Source organism: Callionymus lyra, chromosome 4 (assembly GCF_982586985.1).
Source record: "Callionymus lyra chromosome 4, fCalLyr1.hap1.1, whole genome shotgun sequence".
In the NCBI taxonomy this organism is placed as follows: Eukaryota; Metazoa; Chordata; class Actinopteri; order Syngnathiformes; family Callionymidae; genus Callionymus; species Callionymus lyra.
The window spans coordinates 8,519,996-8,547,510 of record NC_141821.1 but is presented as its reverse complement, the minus strand read 5'-3'; the positions used below and the strand labels follow the sequence as shown (position 1 = coordinate 8,547,510).

Sequence of the window (27,515 nt, the reverse complement as noted above, 5' to 3'; positions counted from 1 at the left end):
TTTTTACTTCATGTTTTAGAAATATTCTCAAGTTTCTTTTCCGTTCTTGTAGAAGTCTGGGGTTCAGGAAGGAGACAGAATAACTCTAATAAACTATAATTCTCCGAAAAAATGTAAAAGATGAGATATATATATGCATCACGTGAACTTTTAAAAACATTACCATAATAGTAAATTGCTATTTTTATCATAGGTATTAGACCAGGGCTCTCAAACAGGTTTAATCTGGTACACAACTAAGTACAAAAGTAAGTTGCAATTTTACAATAAATTGTGTAACGCAAGCAATTTAAGCAACTTTTTATGTCCAGAATAGATTATTAATCTTGTTTTATATTTGCCTAAAAAAACGTAGATTCTCCCAGTGACACTAAGATCTGATCTGTATCCACGTTCAATACATCAAGCACAAGCAAGTATGGATGAGTTTATTCGTGTTTTATTTAGACAATATGTAAGAGTTCGATTTGATCATCAAATTATTTTTCTTTAATTATTCGAGTACTAGGTATTTGTGTGCGTTTTGTCTCACTTTCTGAAAAAAAAAATATATCATTAAATTAATTATCCTATTTATTCAAAGAAGACAAATAATTTCTGAATAAATGATAACATTTATCATTCAATTAATTAATTTCTCATTTATTCTCAAAAGACAATAATTGTTTTAAATGTTTAAGTGCTGAAAAACTATAACATGTGTTGCTTCCAAGGACAGCAGAGAAAAGACCAAAGAAAACATTCTGAAGTTGTCATGTTAAATGTATTATATTGGGAATAGATTTAATTTCCCCGTGCTTGAGAACAATGGTGTCAGATTTAAAGGATCCGTTTCTCATGGAGCTGTCTTGCCTGCAGTTGATACAAATTCTGAGCAGCTCTAGTAGAAGAACTCACATTTCTCCGATCCTTAAAACTCTTCACTGGCTGACAGTTTCTTTCAGGATCAACTTTAAAATTCTGGTTCTTACTTTCAGATCTATTCATGGTCAGACCTTCCATCAGTGATCTGATCCAGACTTACACCCCAGCTCGGGCTCTGAGGTCTGTGGATCAGAATCTACTGATGGTTCCTGAACACGGTTCAGGACCAGAGGAGAGAAATCCTTCCAGACTGTTGCTCCTAAGCTCTGTGTTTGATGGAGTCTATTGTTATTGTTCAAGAGCTTTGTGACCCTGGTCTAGAAAGATCTTTACAAATTACTCACTTATAACTTAATGTTTGACCATTAAACACATGAAAATCTGACATAACGAGGGTGAAAAGCAGTTTCTAGAAATAAAAACCCATCAAATTAAACACAAAAAAAAGAGATTTTATTTTTTTATATTTTGTTTGTGTTAAATCTCTACAGAACTGCCAATTACATGCAAAATAAATTCCCTTCTCACTTATGGAGGTGGATTTGTTTCTTTTTTTTTTAAAGTGTAATAAATGTTGCTTCAAACCAGAAATATACTTTCAATAAAAAATAAAATCACTCAATCAACAAATCAATATATATACTGTATATATAGTAAATACTGAAAGGATTTTAATTGAAGCAAACATTTTAATTAAATTAATTATGATAAATTAATCATGCGATTAATTTATCGTAATTAATTTAATCAAACACAAACCAATCTACCTCCATATTTTGTGACAAAACATTTAATGATATTAAAAAAAACAAAAAAACAAGCAAAACTCTGTGCTGCTCCAACCAAAACCTGCCAGCAGGGGGCAGCAATTAAGGCAGAAATGTAGCGTCTTCAAGTAAACATGCACTTGGCACCACCTATGGGTAGAAGGAAGTACTACTACAAAGCGACTACATTCTTTACCCCGCAAACAAAAAAAAACTCCGTTATTTCCACAAGGAAAGAGAAAACATTGTCAATAATCCGCAAACAATCAGTTAAAAAATGAAAACTTGATCTTAGCAATAATAAAAATAAAACATCAGTTTCGACGGTTAAAGCACTTATTTTTGAGCACGATTTTCTTTACACGACAATATGACTCAGTATTTTATTTGGTGGATTAAAAAAACAACTTTTTTTTCATTTGAAAACATGCGTCGCTAGAGCCCCGCACTTCAGCTACGCTAGTGTTACGATGTTTCGTGAAAAGACGGTAAAGTTCGCTTGAACGCGTCTCGTTCTCGTCGCATATCTTTCCCTTTTGGAAAAATTAAAGGTTTGCGTCAAAGATTGAATCTTTTTTAATGTAGTTAAACACTTGAAAAAATGAAGGGATAATAATAATAGTCGTTATATTAATTAAAAAATAAAAAATTAGAATGATAAATAATTATAAGCTTTCTTTTTGTCAGCCCTTTTGTTCAGTCAGAAGAAATGAAAACATGCGAGTCATTAACTCTAAACTCAAGTTTAACTCACTAACAAACTAGTAACAAAAACTATTTTAACTCGTGAGGAAACACGCTCTCTAAAGTCAAACAGGAAGTTCCTCTAAAAGGTAAACGTTATTTACAGCAACCTTTGAATACAATTCAATCATTGTAACAAAAACCAGACAAAAAAAGAATGAAAAACAGTGAAAATGTAGTGTTTGTAAAGTACATTCACTATTTTTTGTACTTAAAAAAGAAAAGTCTACGTCGTTCCCTTCTCGTCCAGAAACAGAATAAATAGCGAGAAAACGTTTGTACAGGTTTTGATCGGAACCACTTCCTGGTTGAGTTAATGCCGCCGTCACGTGACCCGATGGTTCCGAGGCGTCGCTCGTCTAGGTCAAGACACGGAGGGGGAACGAGAGCGCCGCCCCGATGGACAGGCCCAGCGCCAGGAAGAAGGTCATGAGGGCCCCGGCGGTCTCCGAGTCCTTCGGCTCCACCAACCTGGGGGGGAGAAGCAGGACCTGGAGTTCAGACGTCTGGCCGATAGAGGGCGCCAAGAGCTTAGAGAGCTCGACGAGGATCATGTCTTTAGGAGACGATTGAATTATAACTTAAAACTAATTGAACTTGTAATAAACGTTAAAAATAAACGAAAGATAAATATTTAATAAATTAAAATATTATTAAATTATCCTAAGGAACATAATTTGACACAAACTCTACAGGAAACGAACTATTTTAAATAAAAATATTGTACCTTATTTAATGTGTGAATTAGACCAGGTGTAAAGTAAAAGAAAAGTGTGTAAACTTATATTTATTAAAATATACATTTTTGTTTATTTACTTTTTTTGTTCTGCAATCTTTAAACAATTCAAAAACAACATTTAAACAGTGAATTAATGGTATTTAGGTCCTTATTTATTTCTATTCCCATTTTATTCATTTACAAAATACATTTGTTTATTTAATAATCTAAATGTTATTTGCTTTGTTTTTATTCTAAATTCCATTCATTTAAATGGTGTGTATTGTATTTTGAGATGATTATGTTCTTTGAAAATAACTATTGGATATACATATAATGTAAAAAGTAAGTAATCAAAAACTATTATTAAATTAATTAAGTTATATACATATTTCAAGACAAATGATTAAAATATAACTTTTTCTGGCCATAAACAAATATAAATGATGGAACTTGTTTTAAAAGTTTAGCTAAGAATTCGGATTTAAAAGATAATGAAGGAAAAATGTGATCAAACAAGTCAATTATGGAGACTTTGTGTGATTGAGTTCGACATGTAAAGGAAGTAAAAGGAGGATTCACTGATGGCTGTACTTTCTAGCGTCAGAGAAAGACGAAGGACGACAGACTCACTGTGGAGCGAAGGACATGGACAGACACACGAAGTATCCGCTGGAGAAGGAGAAGACGGCCATCAGGACGCCGAAGGCCACGTCGTGGGGGAAGAAGACGGGCAGGTAAGTCCGTTCCTGGACGTTACACAGCATCAGCAGCGGCACGAAGACCACCCTGGAGACCACCAGCACCGGGAACAGTTTAGACTCTTTGCCGGGCTACGATTGGACGAAAGACAGGTCACATGACCATCATATTATTGGACAGAATGATGTTTTATAAACGACGTGGACTGGATCGATGGAGACAATATAAACACAGACCTTTAGATGAAAATGAATCATGAAGAGTTTTAGTTTCACACATTTTACTTGTAATCATGGTCTTTTTTTTTGGAGTAAACTTGACTAAAGCGAGTGTCTTGACAATCTTTTCAAAAACACAGTAACCATTAAACAGAAATTATACTTTCGGAGGAGCTTGATTTCTCCACCGCAGCAGCAAATACCAATGATTTGTTTCCATAACTTTAAATCAAATTCTGATTTAAAGTTATAGAAACAAATCATTGGTTTTCAATCATCTTTTTCTAAATATGTTTTATTTAAACAAACAAATGTTCCAAAACTGTACAAAAGTACAAACTTTACACAATTTATAAATAACATTTGGATTTAAAATGAAGCAGAACTTTGATGGTTGTGTGTAGAAAAGTCGCCAAAAGAGACTATTTATTTTTGAAAATAAACAATTTAAATCTAACATTACAGAAAATGATTTTTCTTAAAAGTTATTATTATATAAAAATGTAATATTCGAATTGAAAACTATGTAACACCTCGAGGAAAACATTGAACAACTCTGGGAAATCACTTAATTTTAACACATTTCTGCCTGTTAATATTTTATTATCTATATTTATTTCATAAAAGTTTTTTTTATTATTTTATTCTGAAATTTGCACAATATTGTATTTTTCTGTTGATTGTATTTAGACCAGTGTTGTAGAATTTACTTCATTAACAACTTCAATTAATCATAATTTCTTTATCACTGAAGAGAACGTCAGTGTCGTGTTCTGGTTCTCCCGGGGGGAGCTTGATTTCTCCACCACAGCAGCAGGTTGATCTGAAGCTTAAGTTTCCAATGTTTTGTTTTTTAAAATCAGAACTTTCTTTTTTTTAATATGTTTAACGAGCAAATATTACAGATACTGCACAAAAGTCTGAACTGGAAATAATTATTAAATACAATCTTAAATTTAAAATAAATAGTGTTTAGAAAAGTCCTCAAAAGACTCACAATACGAACATTTATTTTTCAATTTTTGTACCTGAAAATAAACAATATAGAGATTTTTCTTAATTAATTAATCATCTAAAATGGTGTCAATGAAAAATCCGCTAAATAAAAGCTGGGACTCACCCATCGTAAGAAGGTGGTGATGGTGCGACCCATCCAGTCGTTGATGTTGAAGATCAGGAAGCAGCAGACGGGGATGAAGTAAAGTTCTGAGGAGGAAAGAAACGCGACGGTCAAGAGTCTCGATCCATCGACGGTGAGAAAATCTCGTCTTACTCCAATTCCCTGAATCCGACGACGTCTGCACGTCGGCGGTGATGGCGGGAAACACGGACAGAGTGACGGTGAAGACGAACGTCACGCAGAAGGCCATGACCCAGATCTTAAAAAAACAATCAAAAAAGAATCAAAAAGTAAGAATCAAAGCGTCTTCAAAGTGTCAATCATCTGCGGCTCCACCTTCTTGAAGACCTGGAGGACCGAGGACTTGGCTCGTCTCTTCTCCACCTGCTCCTGGGACAGGAAGGCCTGCTTGGTCGGGTCAGAACTTTGCTCCTCCTCGGGCTTGTTCTTGCTGGTCTCGCTGCTGGCGGAGCCGTTGGCGTGACCGTTGAACCTGCTGTTGTCCACAGCGCCCCCTTCTGGTGACCCATGAACGACAAGTGTTAAATATGCAAGAAAACTGGACAGAGGTCTATGTTTATTTGCTCTCTTTGTAAATAAATCAAATCTTTTTTTATTTAAAGCTTTAATAATCATTTAAAAGTGTAATTTCTCACTTGATCAACTATTTAACATCTCAGAGAAAGCATTAAACAACACTGGGAAATAACTATTCATATTTCACACGTCACATTTTAATTTCTATTCATAAGAAGTTTTTATTTTATTTTGTTTTTGCTATTTTATACGGAGCCCCTAAGGCGACATGGAAGAAAAATTCTCTCGCCACACTTGACATTTCTCAGGCTTGAATTGAATCATTCAATACTATACATTTATTCTTTAAATGATAATAAACAATGGTCATGTTTGCATAAATCTAGCCAATCACTGAAGCCATCGCGCAATATTACCCAATCAGAAGCAACAAGAGGCGGGTCTATCTATCAGTTCCGCATCTCTAATCGGGACAAAAATAATAGCAAGTGGTCGACTCATCGTAACTTAACAAAAACATCATACAGCTGTCAATCCATCAGTTGTTTGGGCTTCTCCCCCCATGAGACATACTTTTTATTTCGCTAAACTGTTCAATAAATACTCTTAAAACGCCGTTAAGAAGGAGGAAATAAACTTCTGGTTTTCAAATTAAGAGCATCAGTGCAACTGTCTTCATCATCACAGTGATTCTCTGAAATTAAATGTTTTTAAATCTTATTTTCATTCATCAGTTCATTCATTTTTGACACATATATTGATTGATTAAAACGATACAATATTGTCACCCAATAAAAAGGAATTCAACTTTGCCAGAATCCCGCAGAAAATAGTATTGAATTTAACACTACGCAAAAGTATTGCGAGATCACACATCATGTTTTTTTTACTACCGTAATATTATTCTTACATTTGCACGAGACTTCATTTTTGAATTTGATGGATTCTGCTAGAACTGTGAATTTCTAGTATATACTGCATCTAAAAAGTGTATTATTGTGATTATATTTGTTTGATTTTACATTATTCAATACATTGATAGTTTATTTTCTCAAGTTTTTTTAAATTATATTATTGATTGTTTATCGATATCTGCCACTCGCAGGCGAGCTACGACTGCATCGTTGCTAAACTGAAAGAAAGTCATGAACTGATCCACAGGATTTGTTTATCCGGTCGGTTTCATTTCCTGTGAAGGATCCCGGGTCACAAACTGGACCAGCAGGCTGAACGTGGTTCGGTGGAGGTTTTGGAGAAATTTTGGTGCAGCCTGAAGTCCAATTAAATCTTTAGGAAGATCCTAAGAGTTCAGTCACTACAGCTGCTATATTTGTGAAAAATAAAAACCATGTTCTGGATGAAACAAACGTATGTATTAGTATGAAGAAAGACAAATATTGTTTAAATTATTTATAGCGCCCCCTCTGACCAACTGGAGTATTAAAACGATTAAATAGGGGAATTTGTATGAAATATCACAGGTTTCTCTCAACATCTGACTGTTATTATAATCCATCCATCCACTATATTTCAAATTGAATTATTTTAACTCCATTACCTTTTGTTTATGTTTTAAAACATAATTCGACTTGTTGCCAAAGTGAATCTCAGCTACACAATTTACAAAAGAATAACTTTTTTCGGTCTTTCTTTTATTTTTTTAGTTATTCTGTTAAAAATAACGTTACATCAGCAACTAATGATTCCACCTTTAATAAACCTCATCTTAATTCATATTATTTACTTAAATCAGAAAATGTTTTTAAAAACATCTTTAAAAAAAAGAAAAAAGTTTTTTCCCTCACATTTACTTTTATTCTTTAAATTCTTTAGAATTTATATATTCTGATTTATGTTGGTATTGTTTATGATATATTGTGCAATCAAATCTTGTTCAATACCTTCTGGGATAAAATGTGGATCTTATCTCATTTCAACTGATCTTCACCATCAGAGCTATAAACGGATCCAGAAAAAACCTTGTATTAAAACCTTGTACGGATCACACGCCAGGTCACCTGTACATAACCGTAAAAGGCGTTTTGTTCTCTCACCTGTCAGCAGCTCGTCTCTGGTTCCTGCTTCGTATTTGCCGCTCTTGTTTAGATAGTACTGCGCAAACTCCTGCTCGAGGAAAAGCACACAATTAATAGCAGTCGAAGTTACGCAACACACTTTTTTCAGATCCATTGTGTGCAGCACGAGGGGTAAAAGATAATTACACATACAAACGGTAAAAATGTATCATAAAGAGATTCAGTTTCGCACATTTCTTTTAGTAAACTTGACGCAAACGATCGTCTTTACTTGTCAAGAGTATCTTAACCAATAATAATAATAAGTAATCATCAATAAAAACAGAAATTATATAAGAAATTTTCTTTCCGTGTGGCCTGGAACTGACGCTCGGCACCAGTGTTGTAGAGTTTACTTCATTAAAAACTACAATTAATCTTATTTTCTTTATCACAGAAGAGATCAAAGTCAGTGTCGTGTTCTGGTTCTACCGGAGGAGCTTGATTTCTCCACCACAGCAGCAGGTTGAGCGGAGTTTTCATCCTTTTAAATCAGAACTTTTTTAATATGTTTAAATACCAAATGTTACAGAAACATTCACCAACTGGAAGTAACAAATAAATAAAACATTGAAGTAAAAATAAACAAGAAGTTGAGTGTTGTGCGTAGAAAAGTAATTGAGAAATACTTTTTTTTTTACTTTTTGTACTTGAAAATAAAAAAATGTAAATTAAATAGTTTACAAACTACTAAATAAATAAACATACAAAAGTTGAATTTTCTCATTGAAACACCTCGAGGAAAGCCTTAAACAATACTGGGAAATAACTTTACCAACCATTATAACGACACTATATTGTTAAAAAGGTAATTAGTTTAAACGATTCTATATATTTAACTATATCATGTTCGTATTTTAAATTCTGGAATAAAAAAAAGGGATAAAGATCGACAAATAAAAGACAAAGTTAGAATTTTATGTTTATTATTTAAAGTACTATACATGTATTTTACTAATTTTAACTCCTGGTTTGATTTTACATCACTAACCTGAGAAGTCTATACTCTCACTAAACTATTCATCAAAAGACAGCTTTTGTTGAAAATTTAAAAAAAAACAGCTGGGTCTAGTTTTTGTTAATTTTATACTGGTCCACAATATGTTTTTTTATTTTTATTTTATTTCTATAGTTGTTAATGAATAGTGTATCAGTGCCAGCAGAAACGATTGAATGGTTGAATTAAACAATTTAAATGCAACGTTGAATTCGTTTTCCGAATAATTGAATTAAATAAATAAAATATATTGAGATGTATTTTCATTGAATAATTCAATGCAATAAATGAAATATTGAAATGTATTTTTACTGAATAATTGAATTCAATAATGTGTATAATGAAAGGTTGAATTCAATATATATTTTCTTTTAAATAAGTTAATAAAAAATATAATATTTTCCAAAATTTATAAATAGCTTTTACACATAGTTTTGATATTCTAATTTTATTTTATATTTCTGATTAAAGTTTTATTTCGTAGTCTTTTAAACTCAACATAAAATTGTTAGTATAGTAGAGTCACCAGACAATAGAGTACCGAGCTACTTGAATTTTTCAGCCAATCACGTGACAACATAGAAGGTTTGAATCCCACTCTTGACTTTTTTTCTCCCCACATATCTTGTGAAACAGAGTCTCTTTATGAAGCTTGTTCTGTGCAAAAAGGCACGTCGTTCCCACCGTTTCACAGCCAACAAGATTGAACAGATGCATTATGGGTATCCCGCTCACTGACCAGGCGGTAGAGCAGGAGGTAGCTGAGGAGCGTGAGCAGCGTTCCCACGCACGGCGTGATGAAGTATCCCAGCGCCGCCGTCTGAGGAGGCGCTTTACCTACGAACAAGTGAGAGTGTGACGTTTCTGTTGCCGAGCGACCGGGAGATGGAGGGTCTCACTGGCGATGGAGATCAACATGGCGATGGCGGCGAAGGTGCCGGCGAGGCCCTGGCCGCTCATGAAGACGGCGCTGTACTTCTGCGGGAGCTGACCCACCAGACCGAACAGACTCCCCTGCAGCACTGCGCCGAACGCTGGCGAGGAAGAGGAGGAGGAAGAGGAAGAGGAAGAGGAGGATGAGGAAGATGAGTGCGCGGCGAAGTCGCCACCAACCGCCGACACCTACAGTTGATGAACCAGATGGTCGCCATGGTGAGCGAGTAGAAGCTCTGCACCTCCATGGGCACGACCACCAGCACCGCCGTGACCACGAAGAGCAGCAGGATGAAGACCAGGGAGCCGCCGACCCTCATCCCCTCGGAGACCCTGAAAACAAGTTGTTTTTATTCTCCTTTATTCAGTAAAACCCTGTTACGCCATGTTACAGAGAAGTACGAGTGCAAGAAGATACTTTTTTTTTTTTTAACTTTCAAATCGTTTTTTTTTTTTTTTAAATCGTAGTTGTATTTATTAGTGTGTGTAAAATAAAATAGTTTGTTTCAAATTTAGGACTAAAGAATTTACAGTGTTTGTTCATTTTTGTGTTACTATTAAACTTCCGGCCGCTAGATAGTGGAAGTCATTACATCCTCCGCAGCTAAAGATAATACTGGATAATACTACACATATATACTGGTTACTACACTATCACAACACCAGAGTCAAGCACTGGATAATACTACACATATATACTGGTTACTACACTATCACAACAACAGAGTCAAGTACTCGACAATACTACAAATATATACTTGTTACTACACTATCACAACACCAGAGTCAAGTACTCGACAATACTACACATATATACTTGTTACTACACTATCACAACACCAGAGTCAAGTACTCGACAATACTATAAATATATACTTGTTATTACACTATCACAACACCAGAGTCAAGTACTCGACAATACTACAAATATATACTTGTTACTACACTATCACAACACCAGAGTCAAGTACTCGACAATACTACACATATATACTTGTTACTACACTATCACAACACCAGAGTCAAGTACTCGACAATACTATAAATATATACTTGTTACTACAGTATCACTATATATCGTATAGTTGACAATATCGTGATACGTATCATTTTGCCAGATTCTTGCCAATAAACATCATAGCATTGATACAATTACAAATTAACCGAGATCTCGGCAATGTCTGAGGACGAGAGGATACAGTGGACTCCAGCAAGCTGATGTTTGGACATATTTTAGTTTCAAAATAAATTAAAGCAGTTACGACTTTGTCAAGAGTCATGTGGTCTGTAAATTGCGCAACACCAGAGTCAAGTACTGGATAATACTACACATATATACTGGTTACTACACTATCACAACACCAGAGTCAAGTACTGGATAATACTACACATATATACTGGTTACTACACTATCACAACACCAGAGTCAAGTACTGGATAATACTACACATATATACTGGTTACTACACTATCACAACACCAGAGTCAAGTACTCGACAATACTACACATATATACTTGTTACTACACTATCACAACACCAGAGTCAAGTCCTCGACAATACTATAAATATATACTTGTTATTACACTATCACAACACCAGAGTCAAGTACTCGACAATACTACAAATATATACTTGTTACTACACTATCACAACACCAGAGTCAAGTACTCGACAATACTACACATATATACTTGTTACTACAGTATCACTATATATCGTATAGTTTACAATATCGTGATACGTATCATTTTGCCAGATTCTTGCCAATAAACATCATAGCATTGATACAATTACAAATTAACCGAGATCGCGGCAATGTCTGAGGACTCCAGCAAGCTGATGTTTGGACATATTTTAGTTTCAAAATAAATTAAAGCAGTTACGACTTTGTCAAGAGTCATGTGGTCTGTAAATACTACAACACCAGAGTCAAGTACTGGACAATACTACAAATATATATTTTGGAATGAAGCTGGACTCACTGGTGACAGTTGCTGAGAGGAGATCATTGAACAAACTACTGTCCATCATGGATGATGACAGTCATCCTCTGAACACTGTCATCAGTGAGCAGAGAAGCAGAATGAGTGCACGAATGCTCCTACCCAGGTGCAAAACAAATAGACTCAGGGACTCATTCATTCCTCGGGCTATTCAATTGTACAATTCTGAGTTCGGGGGCAGGAGTGGAGTGAGAGTATCTGGATGTTCTGTGCTATGTTAGTCTTTGTATCCTTTGTCTTTGTTGTTTTTCTTTGAACTATGTTCTTTGTCTTTGTCTTTAGACTTAGATTGTGTCATCTTGTTCTTCCTCTTTATGTTCTTCTTCTTATTTTATTTTTTATGTATTATTTTTTATTGTTTATGAAAAATTGCTGGCTATTGGTAAAAAACAATTTCCCGAAGGAGACCTCCTGAGGGATCAATAAAGTTTTACCTTACCTTACCTTATATCCCTGTTACTACAGTATCACTATATATCGTAGCGTTGATCCTGTATTATGATATGTATTGTATCAACAGGTTCTTGACAATAAATGTCAAATAAATAAAATAAAATAAATAAAAAGGCAACTTGCAAACAGAAGCAGTAAAGTTAAAAAGGCTATTAAAAAGAAGAAAAGTACTGTAATAAATGAATCACGATTAATCACGTAATAACAATCTGTCCTACGTTATATTTTTTGTAAAAATTAAAATAACAAATAAAGAAACAAATAAAAATATATACTTGTGGTGCTTCAAGTGTTTCCTCACAATGTATAAGAAATATTAGTGTTCATATCCTGGAGATGACTGAGGACGAGAGGATACAGTGACTCCAGCAGCTTTTAAAGCTGATGTTTGGAGATATTTTGGTTTGAAAACAAATGAAAGTAGTTAAAACTTCGTCAAGAGTCATGTGGTCTGTAAATACTACAACACCAGAGTCAAGTACTCGACAATACTACACACATATACTTGTTACTACAGTATCGCTATATATTGTATCGTTGCTCATGTATCGTGATAAGGTTCTTGACAACGCAGAGCTAATTCAGATAAATTGAGCTTCAAAGAATGTAACGTGATATTTCGACTCTTACTTCCTGTTCGGTAAATATTTGTTTGGATAGAAACGGCTGAAAGATAGTGACGTCTCTAAGTGACTAAGGTCGACTTCCCCTGATCTAAAATACTGTCTCTCAGTAAATGAAGATGTTTTATTGAACCGTGTTCTCTCATCTTTAAACAGACAACATTGATTGATTGACACATGCGTCCTGTAATGAACACATGGTTCGAGCACAATTTAAACAGCAAGAGTATGAGCTTGAAATATGATAAGTATACGAGATAACTGCCCACATTAGTCCTTCTTTGTTCGGTGACCTCGTTTTTTTTTATGCTTGTATGAAAATCTGAGATTATCCGTATCACCGTAAAGCCTCTCGTCATATGTGGTATAAAAACGAGGATTGATCAGATAATGAAATCACTCGGAATCATGTCGAGGCAAACGAGGAACATCAGACGCATGCGTCACAAGAAGAAATGATGGTTTACCGAAACTAATATTGTGGTTTAAAATCATTTGGGTCATCAGTTTTAATCCCCGTCACACATACTCACATTTACGGAGAATTACTTTTCAAAATTACCGAGAATTGTCTGGTAACACTTGATAGTGAGGAACAGATATTAACTATTAATAAGCTACTTATTTAAATCTGAATTCACAGAAAACGTATTAACTCTGAAAAAGTACTAACTCACATCTGTGACTATATTCTCCACTCATGATATTAAGGAGTTCAAACTGAACAACACATTAATCATTGTTTATTAACAGGAAATAAAGAAGTAATTAAAGAGTAACTTTTTAAAAACTAGCTTCTCTTTATTTACCCCTCATTAGGTTTAAATACAATGAGAAAAGTACTTCACTATTAATGATACTGTCTCATTTAAAGTCAGTAGAAAAAATACAACTATTAATAAATAAATAAACAAACAAGTATTTGTAATTGTGAATATGTATTTTGTCAAATACTTGCGAATTATGTATGAATATGAATAGGGAACACATTCACAATTACAAAAGCTTATTTTGGATTAATTATGAAGCTCTTAATACTTTTGTAGTTGTTTTTATTTCTTTTTTTCTCTCAGACAGTATTATTAAAAGTGTAGTATTTCTCATGTGGTATTTTCACCCAATGAGGGGAACATGGAAAGAAGATAGTTGTACCAAAGTTAATTATTGCTTTATTTACTGTTAATAACCAGTATTTAAGATGTTGTTGTGCAAGTGTTGCCAAGTGTTTCCGGGGATGTTGCTGTGCGTTTGTGTTGTCGTTTGTGTGCGTTTGTGTGTGTCTGCTGTGCGTCTGCTGAAGCGGCCAAATGTCAAACGGTGGAAAACTCATTGAGAATCTATTATGAGGAAACACAGAAAGCATCGGAGGCAACCGAACACTATTGTGAGCAAAACTACAAGTACATGAAAAAAAGGCAGTTTTTGAAACACACAACACACTTTTTCACGCACATTTAGTCACTTAAAAAGTGATATGGAAGTGTCAGGTGACTGTACCTTCACAGCTCACTGAGCGTGAACTATTTTTGGAACTTTCAACAACAACAGCGGCGTGTTTGCTAAAGATAGTACTTTGAAACTACTTGGCCGACGATGACACTTTATGTAGCAATGCTAAGTGGCTAATGGACCTTCACCGTTCATTTAGTTGACATTTAAAGCCAGTGCTGCGGTGACACAGATAGACAACCCTGCCCTAGATCAAGTATCAGTGTTCGACCAGCTAAAGTCAACATTTGCATGTGATTTGTATTTCAAAGTCAGAGCAAAGAACTGAAGAAAAACACGTTTTAATTCATCATTTATTTAATTAATTACACAGTGAAGAGGAAACTAGACTCTCAAAATGTGTTTTCACCGCTTCTTAGCAAACCTCTCGAAACGAAGAATCACTTCATAAATATATAAATGAAAAGATATATTGTGATACTGTAGGAGTATTTTTGTAGTATTGTCAAGTACTTGACTCTGGGGATTCGCAGACCACATGACTCTTGACGAAGTCATAACGGCGTTTGTTTGTTTTGAAACCAAAATATGTCCAAACATATAGTCGACTGTATCCTCTCGTCCTCGGTCATCGCCAGGGATATCTTCATTTATTTCGCTGTGGAGGACGTAATGGCTGCTGCCATCTAGCGGTCTGGATGTTTAATTGCAGCACAAAAATGAACAAACGCTGTGAATAACTGTACGTTAATAGTAAATAAAGCAGAAATCGTTAAAGTGCTGTTGAATGTCAGTAAAAAAAACCTTAAGACATTAAATCGTATCGATATTTTCTTAGACCAACTTGTGGTTTAAATAATGGTCATTTTGTTGGAGTCGTGTGGACGACTGACCTCTGGTACAGGAAGGAGTTGAGGAGGGTGAAGACCAGCAAGGGCAGCTGCGACAACAAGGTCATCCAGCTTTTGAAGTAGTACTTCTCGCCTTCAACGGAGGTCCCGTTTTCCCACCTGGTCGTGTTCAGGCGATCTTCGAAATACTGTGAACGAAAACAAGGATCAACAACATGCATTGGTTGAAAAAGATTACCAGTAAAGAATGCATTAATTCAGCAGTTGTGTACTATAATGAAGATGATAATAATGAACAGTACACTAGTTCTCGTGTTCTCAAGTTTCACAAGAGACATCAGCTGCTCGGTTCTAAGATCAACGGTTGGCTTGTGTTCAGTCGTAACCACGAGGCGAGACCATGAAAGGCAATGAATTCACTTCAAATCCGCCTTTAATCTTGGCCGTGTTTTCTGAATGTCTACAGTAGAGGCCACGGGTGTCTCAGGATAATAAGTTGTAAGATGGATAGTAGTAATATTTGTAGAGCGCTATTGCAAACCTTTATCTGGCAGGCCTGGAATGATGTTACAGATTGAAATACTACAACTAAAGACGCATCCTAGTGTTGAGCAAATACGATTCTTCTTTTTTTTTTACAAGAAGATAGCGATACAAACAAACATCGCATTATCTTTTTCACGATATTGTTTTAATATTGAACAGCATTTTAACATTTTTTTAAAGTTACGATAAACTTGTAAATATTCACTGTGTTTCTTCATTTTTCATTACCAAATGAGCAGTGATTACGTCCTAAACGATAATTCCAGCCAGTTCCTAGTGATGACTGAGGACGAGAGGATACAGTGACTCCAGCAGCTTTTAAAGCTGATGTTTGGACATATTTTGGTTTCAAAACAAATGAAATCAGTTACGACTTTGTCAAGAGTCATGTGGTCTGTAAATACTACAACACCAGAGTCAAGTACTGGACAAAACTACAACTTTATACTTGTTAGTACACCATCACTATATACGTTATCGTTGACCCCGTATCGTGATACTCAGGATAAGACGCACATATCATGGATAGAGTTTGACTTGACGTTGTTCGGTTCAGTCAACATGAAGTTTTTGAGTCAAGTTCAAGACCTTGTTGCTGCTCAGTCAGATGAGAAACCATGTCGTGTAGGATTAGGTCGTATTTTAACCCCCAGAGAGAGAAGGTCAGCCATAAGTGCAGCTTTGAAGGTCATATGACATGACTTATCGTGTGTATGGTACCTTCTAGTCCGGCTCCTACTCACTAGTTAAGTAGGTGAGTAACATTTGTAAAGCGCCTTTCTAGACCAGGGTCACAAAGCGCCTAATCAATTAAAACAATACAAAATAAAATATATACTTAAAGGTCAAGATAACACCGAGACAAACACAGGAGTCTCAGAGAATCAGGGAAAAGCCTGCATGAATAAAGTGTCTTAAGTTTTAAGCTGGATTTCAAAACATGAAATCAAAGAGATCTTTGTGTTTATGAAGAGTCTAGACATCAGTTACGCTCACACAAACATAAAAAGGAAAGTTATGGAAAAAAGTGTTGTACCGATGACGCAGTGATGAAGAAGTTCCATGGGAGTAGAGTTCCGAGGCCCAGGATGAAGAAAATGATTCCCACCAAGCAGCCGCTGTGGAGAGAAGACGAACGTAAACAACACTCGACATCAAAGTAGCTTCTCACTACTGAGAGAAAATAATGCCAGACATCTGCAAACACATTTGTTTTATCCCCACGGAGGAGCAAAACATAACAGGGAAAAAAAAAAAACTACAATACTAACTATATCTTTTTGAGACGATACACGTGGATTTACTCAAATCCACGTGTATCCAACTTCATGTTTTTAATGAATGAGTCGAGGACGCGTTAGTTTAGGTTTAGATGAAGTGATCGATTACAACATGACAACACAAGGTTTAATAAAAAGACATTTTAGGGGCTTATGTTAAGAAAAGTTTTATATCCGAGAGACTGATGACCACAGGAATAATTCAACAGGATTCACGATACAACACGAGCAGACGTAAAGTTGTCAAATCCTTCAGAAGTGGGATGTTATAACTTAACTATAAGTCAATCAAATATAACTTTAAAACTCACCGGTCGATCGGTGCATCTCGTCCTTCTGTCTTTTTGTCCATTTTTGAAGCTAGAAAAATGCAAAAAGAGGAAAAAGTTAAATGGGAAAATGTAATTCTTTATATATACTATACAATTTAAAAAGCCTGCTTAATTACTAGGAACTGAATTATACTCACACTTGCATAGTTACTCTACACACAAAAACTTACCTGGTTTTCATACATTTAGAGTGATAGTTCACCCAAAATTCACTCATTTTCTACTCACACTCATGTCGACTAAGGGTTCGGATTATTTTCAGAGTAATCGGTTCTTTTATAGAGTTATAGACAAAAATGTTTGTTCATTTTAATGTAGCGACTGGAGCTTGTTGTCTTCATCTTCGTCCAAAAAGACACTTAAAAACATCAAAATACCTCCGTACTGCTCGTCTGTGACGTTACTCTTGGATTGAAGCCTTGACATGAGTAGTACTGAAAAGCTTAAACAAACTTTAGCCATTTATATGTTTTTAGGACTTCTTTGACAAAGATGAAGACAACTGAGCTCCAGTCACCACAAAATAAAAACAAATAATTTTTGTCTATAACTCTAAAAAGAACAGATTAAGATGAAAATAATCCCAACTCTTAGTTGACATGAAGGCGAGTAGAAAACGAGCGAAGTTTGAATTTTGAGTGAACTATCACTTTAATAAAACATGTTCACACTTAGCATTTATTATAATCATCGTGGTAGATGCTAAATATGGTTTCGATACGTAGCAAAAAACAATACATGCTGAAGAAAAAATACTTTCAAACGTATTCATTTTGGCAACACGTGACCCTGTTTAACATCGATCAGTTATTTTTAAACAGCTTTGCAGTTTCTCACCGACCATGCTGTGCGTTTCCCATCAATGTTCTGAACTGCTTACTACAAATAACCTCAGTTGTTTACCACAATGTTGCTATAAAGATCTGGAAAACATGTGTTCAGGAAGCAGTCGCCCCGGGTTTCTAATGACCCGGGACATGTTGTGGTGGCGACTTTCAGGGGAAAATCATTGCGACTCTTCACAGTTCAGGGTTCACAGTCACTCTTCTGGATGCAGACAGTCTTTGTTTGGACATCCTTTCATTTTAAGGATTTGTGAGGAAACCCAACTGGGAGAAAACCCCAGTGTTCCTGGTTCCAGCGACACAGAATCTAGTGAAAATTTGTAAAGGTCTTTTCTTTGACAACTAAAGACGACAAAAAACCAACTTGTTTCAAACATAGTAATCCATTGTGGATTCACCCGTTTACCAGCTTTATGGACCGGGCGCGAGAAGAAAAACAAGAAATAGAGTTCGTCTTATTTCTTGTTTTTGCAATAATAAAGTATTTGTACCATCTAGGAACTATCAAACAAAACCAAAACCATAAAATGAAGTACCAAAAAAAACATGTATTATGATAAATATACCACCAGAGTATTATCCACACGCAAAGAAAAAAATAAAAGCAATACAAGTAGGAAAGTGTTTTATTGGGATTAAAGAGTTGAAAAGAAACATCGCTCGATTGATCTGTTTGTGTTCATCAATGATCCAGATCTTCTCTCACTATCGGAGCGTTGAAGGTCATCAGTCACTAATGGATCCAAGTCAATATTGACCCATCGCTCGAAAACCAAAGGCAGCATTTACATTGGAGGAGAAACAACGTTGGCTTTGTAACCGCCCGGGTCAGCGTCAAACAAAGTGTGTAACTTATGAGAACATCTAGAGCAAGACGGCATGTTGTATTCATTAATTTGTGAGAGTCGACAACTAACTGTGTTCCTTGTTATATGAGGAAGTACCACCGTTTTTTTTATACAGCCTATTTCCTCGTCACTTCCAAACAAACAGTCATTTACGAAAACCTTCATGGACTTTAAGAGTAGAACCCTGAATATGTTCCAAGATATAAACTAATATAGGATCCAGCATGTCGCTATGACTGAGCAATCTTATTGTTCTATTCAAGGCGCTGGTCCACTTATCTTTCAATGGCTTCAGGAACCAAACCCTTGGACAGTAATGGATAATCAAGTACAAGCATTTATTCAACTGGAAAAGCAGCACATGTCAACTGTCGTTTTGTTTTCTATAATTATTATAATTGTATTAAATGTGATTCTGTTAAAGGTTACATGTTGTTACGGAGGTTGTTCTGTACATTTTTCTTGTTAATAAAGAATATTCATTTCATATTTTTTTTAATGGTGGTATCGAAAACGGTATTAAATATATTCCTAATAAGTATTAGCTGTTGAAAACGTTAGTTTGGTGACAACCCTACAATATAACAAATTAATAAAATTAACTATGTTTGCATAACAAACTAGGGCTGGGGTTTGAAATTCCTTAACTCTGTAGCGTCGACCGTAAAGCTTCAATATTACCACAACTTGTTGTCAAGTGTTCTTTTGCACTGGACATCATTTTTTATTAAGTGGAAATTAACCAAAAATACAAGTTTGAACTCAAGATTTGTACGTGTATTGGAATTTTATTTTTGTAAGAAGTAATCTTTGAAAGAAATTCCATGGGAAGAAGTATAATTCAGTAACTGGTATCAGTAACGGAATTGGATTTTCGATCAATACTCAGCTCTATGAGCAACTTGACGTTGGGAATTAAATATTGTATTCGAGTATGTAGCAGTTTCTCTACTAGATTAATATATACGAATATACTGCTTGTAAAAGTTAAACTAATACGTCTCTTTTTTATGATGTTGTAGCTGTAAGAAGAGAGGAACTCTTAATGAAATACCAAATCAACAGCTATAGTTCTACAAACAACTGGCAATTGATTGTTCTTAAAAAGAGGATGAAAAATCAATTCTGTTCTGTTGTTGAAGACAACGATGAAGGTCTGGAGGTTTTGTTTCTGAGTGAGGGTTATAGAAAAATAAACAGGATAGGTGGAGTTGTGCGGAGCCTCTATACATGCTGGGCCTCCTCTGGAAATGATGTAAGGAAACCAGCAGGTAAGCTGGACTACGCCTCTCAGGACAAACACCTGCCTCCACCAAGATCAACAAACCAGTCGAGCCGCTGGTTACGTTTGCCTTTGGCCAACCTTGTGTCACTGAAGCAGATACACGAGTTTAAAAGAAGCTTATTTATACTAGCAGATCGTAAGAGCTGTGAGGCCTGTGGAACAAGCCTGCTTTGAAATACTAGGTGTTTATGACCGCAAGCATGGCTTCCTACGTCTACCATCGGACCATATATCAGCCTTATCTGCGTCGCAAACACCTTCCGAAGCCGGTTATCAGTGCGTCGACCATCAGAGTGGACGAAGGCCTTTACTAACCGGTGGCAGTTATTTGTCTAAACTAATTAGTTCCCAAACTAAAAAAAAGATAAAGACGTGTTACTCGCTATAGCAGTGGTCCCCAAAACTGGACCATCCATTTTTAAAGAGGTTCATTATTTTGAGTAGCTAAATGAAAATCAAGATCTGTTTTGTTTTATTATATATTATATAGAAGACATTTTCGTTTGTTCATGTGTGGCTTTCAGGAAAACAATACACTTTTAATACGTTCAGGCACCTGTGCATTCAACACACTTTTCTTGTGACTGACCCCCCCACCCCCCATATCAGTGAAAAGTTATGCGGCCGTCACAGTCAAAAGTTTGGGGAGTTCTGTACGGAAGTACATCAGTGCCATCGGGATATTGAATGGCTGAATTCATTTTTTCAAATATCGAAAGGTTGAAATAATTTCAATTATTCAATATTTGTTATATTTAAATTATTTAATATTTATTCCATTTTAATTTATATTATTTAATATTTTTTATATTTTAATTTCAATTATTCAATATTTTTTTAATTCGTAGGCTTTTAAATTCAATATAAAATTTAAAAAAAACACCAGCCAAAATATTTTCATGACGAAGTATTAACTTTGTTTTAACTTCTGGAGTTTAAACATATTACATGACATCATCTCACAATCGATCAGTAGATTCTGGTGTCAATGCATGCAAGTCTGATCCATTAACTCGGTACTCGTTTGGTTTTGTCTGGTGGCACCGTTATGCTGAATTTAAAAGGCTTCGCATTTTTTAATATTGAATTCAAAAGGCTTCAAAAAAAATGTATATTGAATTTAAAAGGCTTCAAAAAAATGTATATTGAATTTAAAAGGCTTCGAATCTTTTTATATTGAATTTAAAAGGCTTCAAAAAAAAATTACATTGAATTTAAAACGCTTCGAATTGTTTTATTTTGAATTTAAAAAGCTTAAAATAGAACAAATATTGAATAATTGAAATGAATTCTACCTTTAAATATTTGAAAAAATTCAACCCTTCAATGTTCTGATGGCACTGATTTACTTCCATAGTTCTGTCTCGATTTCAAACATCTCCAAAACCCATTACAGCAAAGCCCTTCTAGTAGCCACAGACACAAATTCTTTATTCTTGAACAGACACTTCAATACGAATTCAGTACAAACGCAGCCAAAAGAAAAGCAAACAGTGGATTAGAGGCGGATAAATGCGGAGTAATTATTGACCTTGTAAAACCTGCAAACCTGTCTCTGGGCCAGGAGTTTGGAAACACTGGAAAGACACCCTGACTTGTTTAAACGAGTTCAAGGCGAGTGGCTTTCAGTTCGATATAACTTGCGTCACGCTAGACTGACAGCGAACACGCGTTTTGTTATTTGAGCGAGATAAACATTTCCCTCCAGCAGCACTACAACTGCAACAGACGTACACGTTTCTGATACTGAAGCCAATGTTATGTAACATAACATCATCAGTCGCTTCCTGATTCTTGCCGAGCTCATGCTTTTTAGAATAAAACTTTATTTGTCCCGTTTTCCTTTACAGTGTCAGCAGATGACACAGACCAGAAACAATAGATTCAGAGAGAATTTAGAAAGAATGAAATGTGACCCACAATAATATGAATAGAACACTTTCTGTTCACGGATCGAGTTACATCTTCATAATTTACATGTCATTAATTGCACAATTATAAGACAAATATGTTCTTTTTATACTTTATTTTTTTACACAAATGTTTAGGTTTGTTATTATACTTGAATGCTGCTCATTGACACAGTTTGAATGTATAATAGTTGTAGGTCTTGTTATTTATTTGTCCATCTCTAAAGCCCTATTCGCACAGGATAAGTATTACCCGGGGACCTCTGTGTTTTGGAAATGACCTCTTCTGCGTTATTTTAAGTGCATTCACACGAGATAAGCGACGTCTGTAAAATAGTAATTTTTACTGACATTACCTAGAGATACAGATGTAAAAAGGAGTGCGTTCTTCATTTTACGAAGATAAAGTTTACCACCGTTTATTTTCTTTTGTTTCTCAACTTATGCAGAAGCTCTCCAGTGAGAGCCCTGCCTTGCACATAAATGTGCCCCAACATTATTCTTACAGAAGAGACACAGTCTGCTACAGTAGTGTAACCGAGTGTAATCGTGTGGGAAACAACGAGTCTGGAACTTAGTTTGTAGCTGTGCAGCGCGCACGTCTTCTTTACTTTCGTCATGTGGAACACCTCCCAACAACAACAAACTCGATCTACTTCCTTTTCAACCTCTTCAAAATAAAACAGCTGAAGTAAATGACGAGTGCCTAGAAGTTACATTGTCTTATATGGGGTATAGAAGGTAATTTGCGTCGGAATTATTACATTACAAATCACAGACATGGCGCATTTGCAAGAGATTAAAACTCAGACATTCTCCATAATTATTAAAAATTACCAGAGGTCCCCAAAAAATACTTATCCCGTGCGAATAGGGCTTAAGTCAACTTTTTTTAAATGTAAAATGATAGATTTCTGTTGCCGTTATTTATCAAAGTCGTGCATTTGACAGTTCAGGGTGTTTTTATTTAATCATACAAAAGAAAATGGTATCAAAGTAAAAATGCTCAAGTGTTGGTATTTATTCTTGAAATGTTGAAAACATGACACCATAGTTGCAAAAAGGAAGCAGTATCTGTAGTACATTTTCAAGGTATTCTGTGAAAATCTCTATGGTGACAGATTCTTTTCATACACGAACCACAGACACAGAGAGAAAGTCAAGACCATGTTATGAAACCTAAGCTCTGCTCATTGTCGTTGACTGAAGTAATGGCAGTTAAAATCGTATTCCCTTTTTTATTTTTTTGGAGGGATCTGGAACCGACTTAAGGCCGACAAAACACAGTTTTATGTATTGTTGCTTTATTCGTTCAGAGATGTCAACTTTCACTTATAGAACTTCCACGTGTGACCTGCAAGGAAACACGCCTCGAATCCATGACGCAATATTTACTTCTAACTTAAAACAATTTCACAATCGTTTAGCACTTTAATTATTTTAGCCATGAGATTAAGGAGGCAGCGGTTGTAAGTATTGCAGGGTAACATTTGTTTACCACAGGGGTGGCAATTCAATTCTGTGAATGTTGTTAGGGGCCGTCAAGCAAAAAGAAAGACCCTTAAAGGACATGCGTCAATAGACCGTGACATTTATTAAGATAAATAATCTGCAATTTTATTCTTGTGTATAAGATTTTTTGTTTTTTTTCAACCAACTTAAAAGAAAAGTTTTGAGGGATTAATATACACTCGAAAAATTACACACAAGAAAGGAGGGAAAAAGTAAACAAGTGTGAAAATGTAAATGAATAATAAATAGAAAATACATTTGTTAATGCAATAGAACCATTTATACATGATGATACCCTGACATTACGAGGGCCCCATAAATACAGTCAAAGGGCCGCACCTTGCCCAGGTCTGGTTTACCATCAACATCACCAACAAACTATCATAACAGGATAATACAGACTCACACATATAATCTTTTTAAAAGTTAAAAAAGACGCAGATACATTAAACTCAAACTAAGGGTAAAATATAGGTCCGTGTAATTATTTATTTAGTTGTGATGTCAATATCAACCGATATAAGAAAATGTATATATTTGGATTTTTTCGTCAATTTCTGAGCTCTATACGATTAATAAAATGTAAAAAGCATATATTAATAAATAATTACTTTGGCTAGTGAACCTGTATCAATAAACTAATAATAAGACTCGATACGAAAATACTTATCTCACGATACGACATATTTTCATACACTTGCAATATTTTACACCGAACTTAAGTGACGTCTTGTTGTTGTTCCACTCTCTTTTGGTTAAATTAACTGAACACCAAAATATGTCCAAACATCAACTTTAAAAGCTGCTGGAGTTGACTGCATCCTCTCGTCCTCAGTCATCATCCTTTAGCTGCAGCGGACGTAATGATAAGCTCTGAAAGTAAGAACCAGAGTTTTGAAGTTGATCCTGAAAGAAACTGGCAGCCAGTGAAGAGTTTTAAGGATCGGAGAAAATGTGAGTTCTTCTACTAGAGCAGGTCAGAATCCTCACTACAGAGTTTTGTATGAACTGCAGGCGAGACAGATCCTTCTTGTTTAGACATGAAAATAAACTGTTGCAATAGTCCAGACGAGAAAACACAAACACATGGATTATAAGCTCCAGATCATGTCATTTCCCTAAGTTAAGAGATTTTAGAACAAACTCTGTGTCTATTTGCATGTTAGTAAACAGGAAAAAAAATGATAATAAAACATAATTGAAGTATAAACCATAAACTAACTATCATAGAAAATAAAATGTAAGAAATCTATCCATGCAGGCTCGTGCCCTGTAACTGACTTTTGATCAGGGCAACAATCCACAACCAAAAAAAAACCAAACTCTTTTCAAAGTTATTTACTGCATCAGGACACAAAGCTATTATTAAAAGAGATGAATCCTCTTCAAACAATTACTTGAAATCCACTCGTAAAAGGAGCAGCAAATCATTTGATTAAATCAGGCAAATGTTGGTTCTAGGGGGAAGTAAATCAGAGGGTCAACAGAGGAGCTCTTTGTGAGCCCGACTTGATTTAATTATCACTTGTCGACTGGAAACAAGAGTTGTTTGGACGTGCAGAGGGTTGAGAGCTCAGGACCGTTTACTAAACAGCCGAAGGAAGACTGTTTCGTAAAAGTTACTTCAATACATTTATTTTTCCACACTTGTTTCGATCCTGGTTTTTTTAAGACACAGTAGAAACTAAAAAAAAAAGGGAACAAACTTGAATCAAGCAGAACTAAATTCCTACACACAAGAATAATAATGTTTTACTAGGAACAAAACCTCAACATGAGTTTTTTTTAAACAAACAACAGGTAAACGACTAGATAGAATGTCAAATCAAAGGTGATTATAACGTCTCAAATTGGGTGTCGTTTTTTTTTTTTTTTATCATAGTTATTTAATGGTTTATTTGTATAAAATAACTAAAAGGAAAAATGAAATCCCAAAGAATCCTGGTGAATCCTGGTGATGACTGAGGACGAGAGGATACAGGTATTTTGGTTTGAAAACAAATGAAAGCAGTTACGACTTTTGTCAAGAGTCATGTGGTCTGTAAATACTGCAACACCAGAGTCAAGTACTGGACAATAATACACATATATACTTGTTACTACAGTATCAATATATATCGTATTTCTGGCCCTGTATCGTGATATGTATCGTATCGCCAGATTCTTGCCAATCAACATCGTTGAATTGATAAAATTACAAAAATTAACTGAGATCCTAGCGATGACTGAGGACGAGAGGATACAGTTGACTCAGGCAGCTTTTAAAGCTTTTGTTTGGACATATTTTGGTTTGAAAACAAATGAAAGCAGTTACGACTTTTGTCAAGAGTCATGTGGTCTGTAAATACTGCAACACCAGAGTCAAGTACTGAACAATAATACACATATATACTTGTTACTACAGTATCAATATATATCGTATTAAGAATAGAATAGAATAGAATAGCTTTATTCATCCCCAGTATCGTGATATGTATCGTATCGCCAGATTCTTGCCAATCAACATCGTTGAATTGATAAAATTACAAAAATTAACTGAGATCCTAGCGATGACTGAGGACGAGAGGATACAGTTGACTCAGGCGGCTTTTAAAGCTTTTGTTTGGACATATTTTGGTTTGAAAACAAATGAAAGCAGTTACGACTTCGTCAAGAGTCATGTTGTCTGTAAATTCTACAACACCAGAGTCAAGTACTCGACAATACTACAAATATATCCTTGTTACTACAGTATCTCAATACATTGTACCTTCGTCCCCGTTTCGTGAGACGCATCGTATCGCCAGATACTTGCCAATACACACCCCTAGTAATAATCAACAGAACAAACATTATATAAATATATATAATACATCATTGTCAGTACCGGTCCCTGCACCAGTGACTTTTGTGAATGATCATTTTACAGCAGTTTTTAAAAGTCTATAAAACAGGTTTTATAGGTGTTATCTATGATACCTACAAAAGTACCCAAGTATAGTTCTCAGAACTGGATTATTATAGGATTCAATAATGCATGACTTATAATATTGTTTTTAATCCTCACAGTTTTTTTTTTAAAAGATTGTATCTACACATCATCTCCACCGGGATCCAGCGATACATGACTAGATTAGTGTTTTTACATTTAAAAACCTGTTGACAAACGGGAAATATTTAATGGCTCCAGAGTTTCGCCTGACAAAAAATATATATATATATATTTGTAGGAACAAAAATACATAGGAACAGAACAAAAACTAAAATACATTTTTCTTTGACACATCCTTGTTTCTGGCGTCAATAATGGTAATAATAATAAATAAATAAAACATGGATGCACTTGTTGTGAAAACTGACAGTTGTCGATGGATTATGACGGTTAGTGTTACATCGTATATCGTCTGTTGAAACAATGAAGATGGAGGAACATTTTTTTCAGCTCCATCATGTTGCTCTCAGGACTAGCTAGTGGAGGATAAAAAAAACAAAACACTCACCTTGGCGGAACCACCGCGTCAGGATCTACCTCGAGTCCAAACACATCCAGACCAGAACCCAAAGATTCACGATATTTCACTCATGAAAGGAATAATCCGCGCGGTTTCTTGTCCACGTGGCGCAGAGAATGTTGGACGGTTGAGCAGCTCGGTGTGTGTTTTTTGTTTTTTTCCCACACATGCACGCACACGCCCACGCACACACTAGACAGCTTCTGGTGCGACAGCTTGTCAGTGAAGCTTGCATGCAGCACAGCTGCTTCTACTTCCGGCCCCGCCGCAGCAACATCCGGGGGAGGATGAACCGCCTCCTAACCGAAACTGGAGTTTGGCGGGTAATTCAGAGAGCCCGCGAATTTCAGTCCAAAAAAAATGGATACAAACAAGAGAAAAAAATGTCCTCATGGGCAACACTTTATAT

General features: G+C 35.4%; 1 protein-coding gene across 1 annotated transcript; it reads right to left on the bottom strand.

The window, feature by feature from the left end:
* Window positions 1-1,295: 1,295 nt before the first annotated feature.
* Window positions 1,296-27,353, bottom strand: LOC148081682 (equilibrative nucleoside transporter 2-like). Its single transcript, XM_087788652.1, has 13 exons — window positions 27,095-27,353; window positions 17,195-17,243; window positions 16,640-16,721; window positions 15,100-15,245; window positions 9,870-10,009; window positions 9,643-9,777; window positions 9,483-9,580; window positions 7,726-7,795; window positions 5,471-5,652; window positions 5,288-5,393; window positions 5,135-5,220; window positions 3,728-3,927; window positions 1,296-2,846 (listed from the first exon to the last, which is right to left on the bottom strand). The coding sequence occupies exons 2-13, from the start codon at window positions 17,233-17,235 to the stop codon at window positions 2,735-2,737; spliced, it is 1,398 nt and encodes a 465-aa protein (XP_087644778.1). The 5' UTR covers window positions 17,236-17,243; window positions 27,095-27,353; the 3' UTR covers window positions 1,296-2,734.
* Window positions 27,354-27,515: the final 162 nt, after the last annotated feature.

Coding starts and splice junctions, on each gene's coding strand:
- LOC148081682 (XM_087788652.1), bottom strand. CDS start 17,235: ATGGACAAAAAGACAGAAGGACGAGATGCACCGATCGACCG. Junction 9,778..9,869: donor GACCATCTGGTTCATCAACT/GTAGGTGTCGGC, acceptor CTTCCTCGCCAG/CGTTCGGCGCAGTGCTGCAG. Junction 9,581..9,642: donor CATGTTGATCTCCATCGCCA/GTGAGACCCTCC, acceptor ACTTGTTCGTAG/GTAAAGCGCCTCCTCAGACG.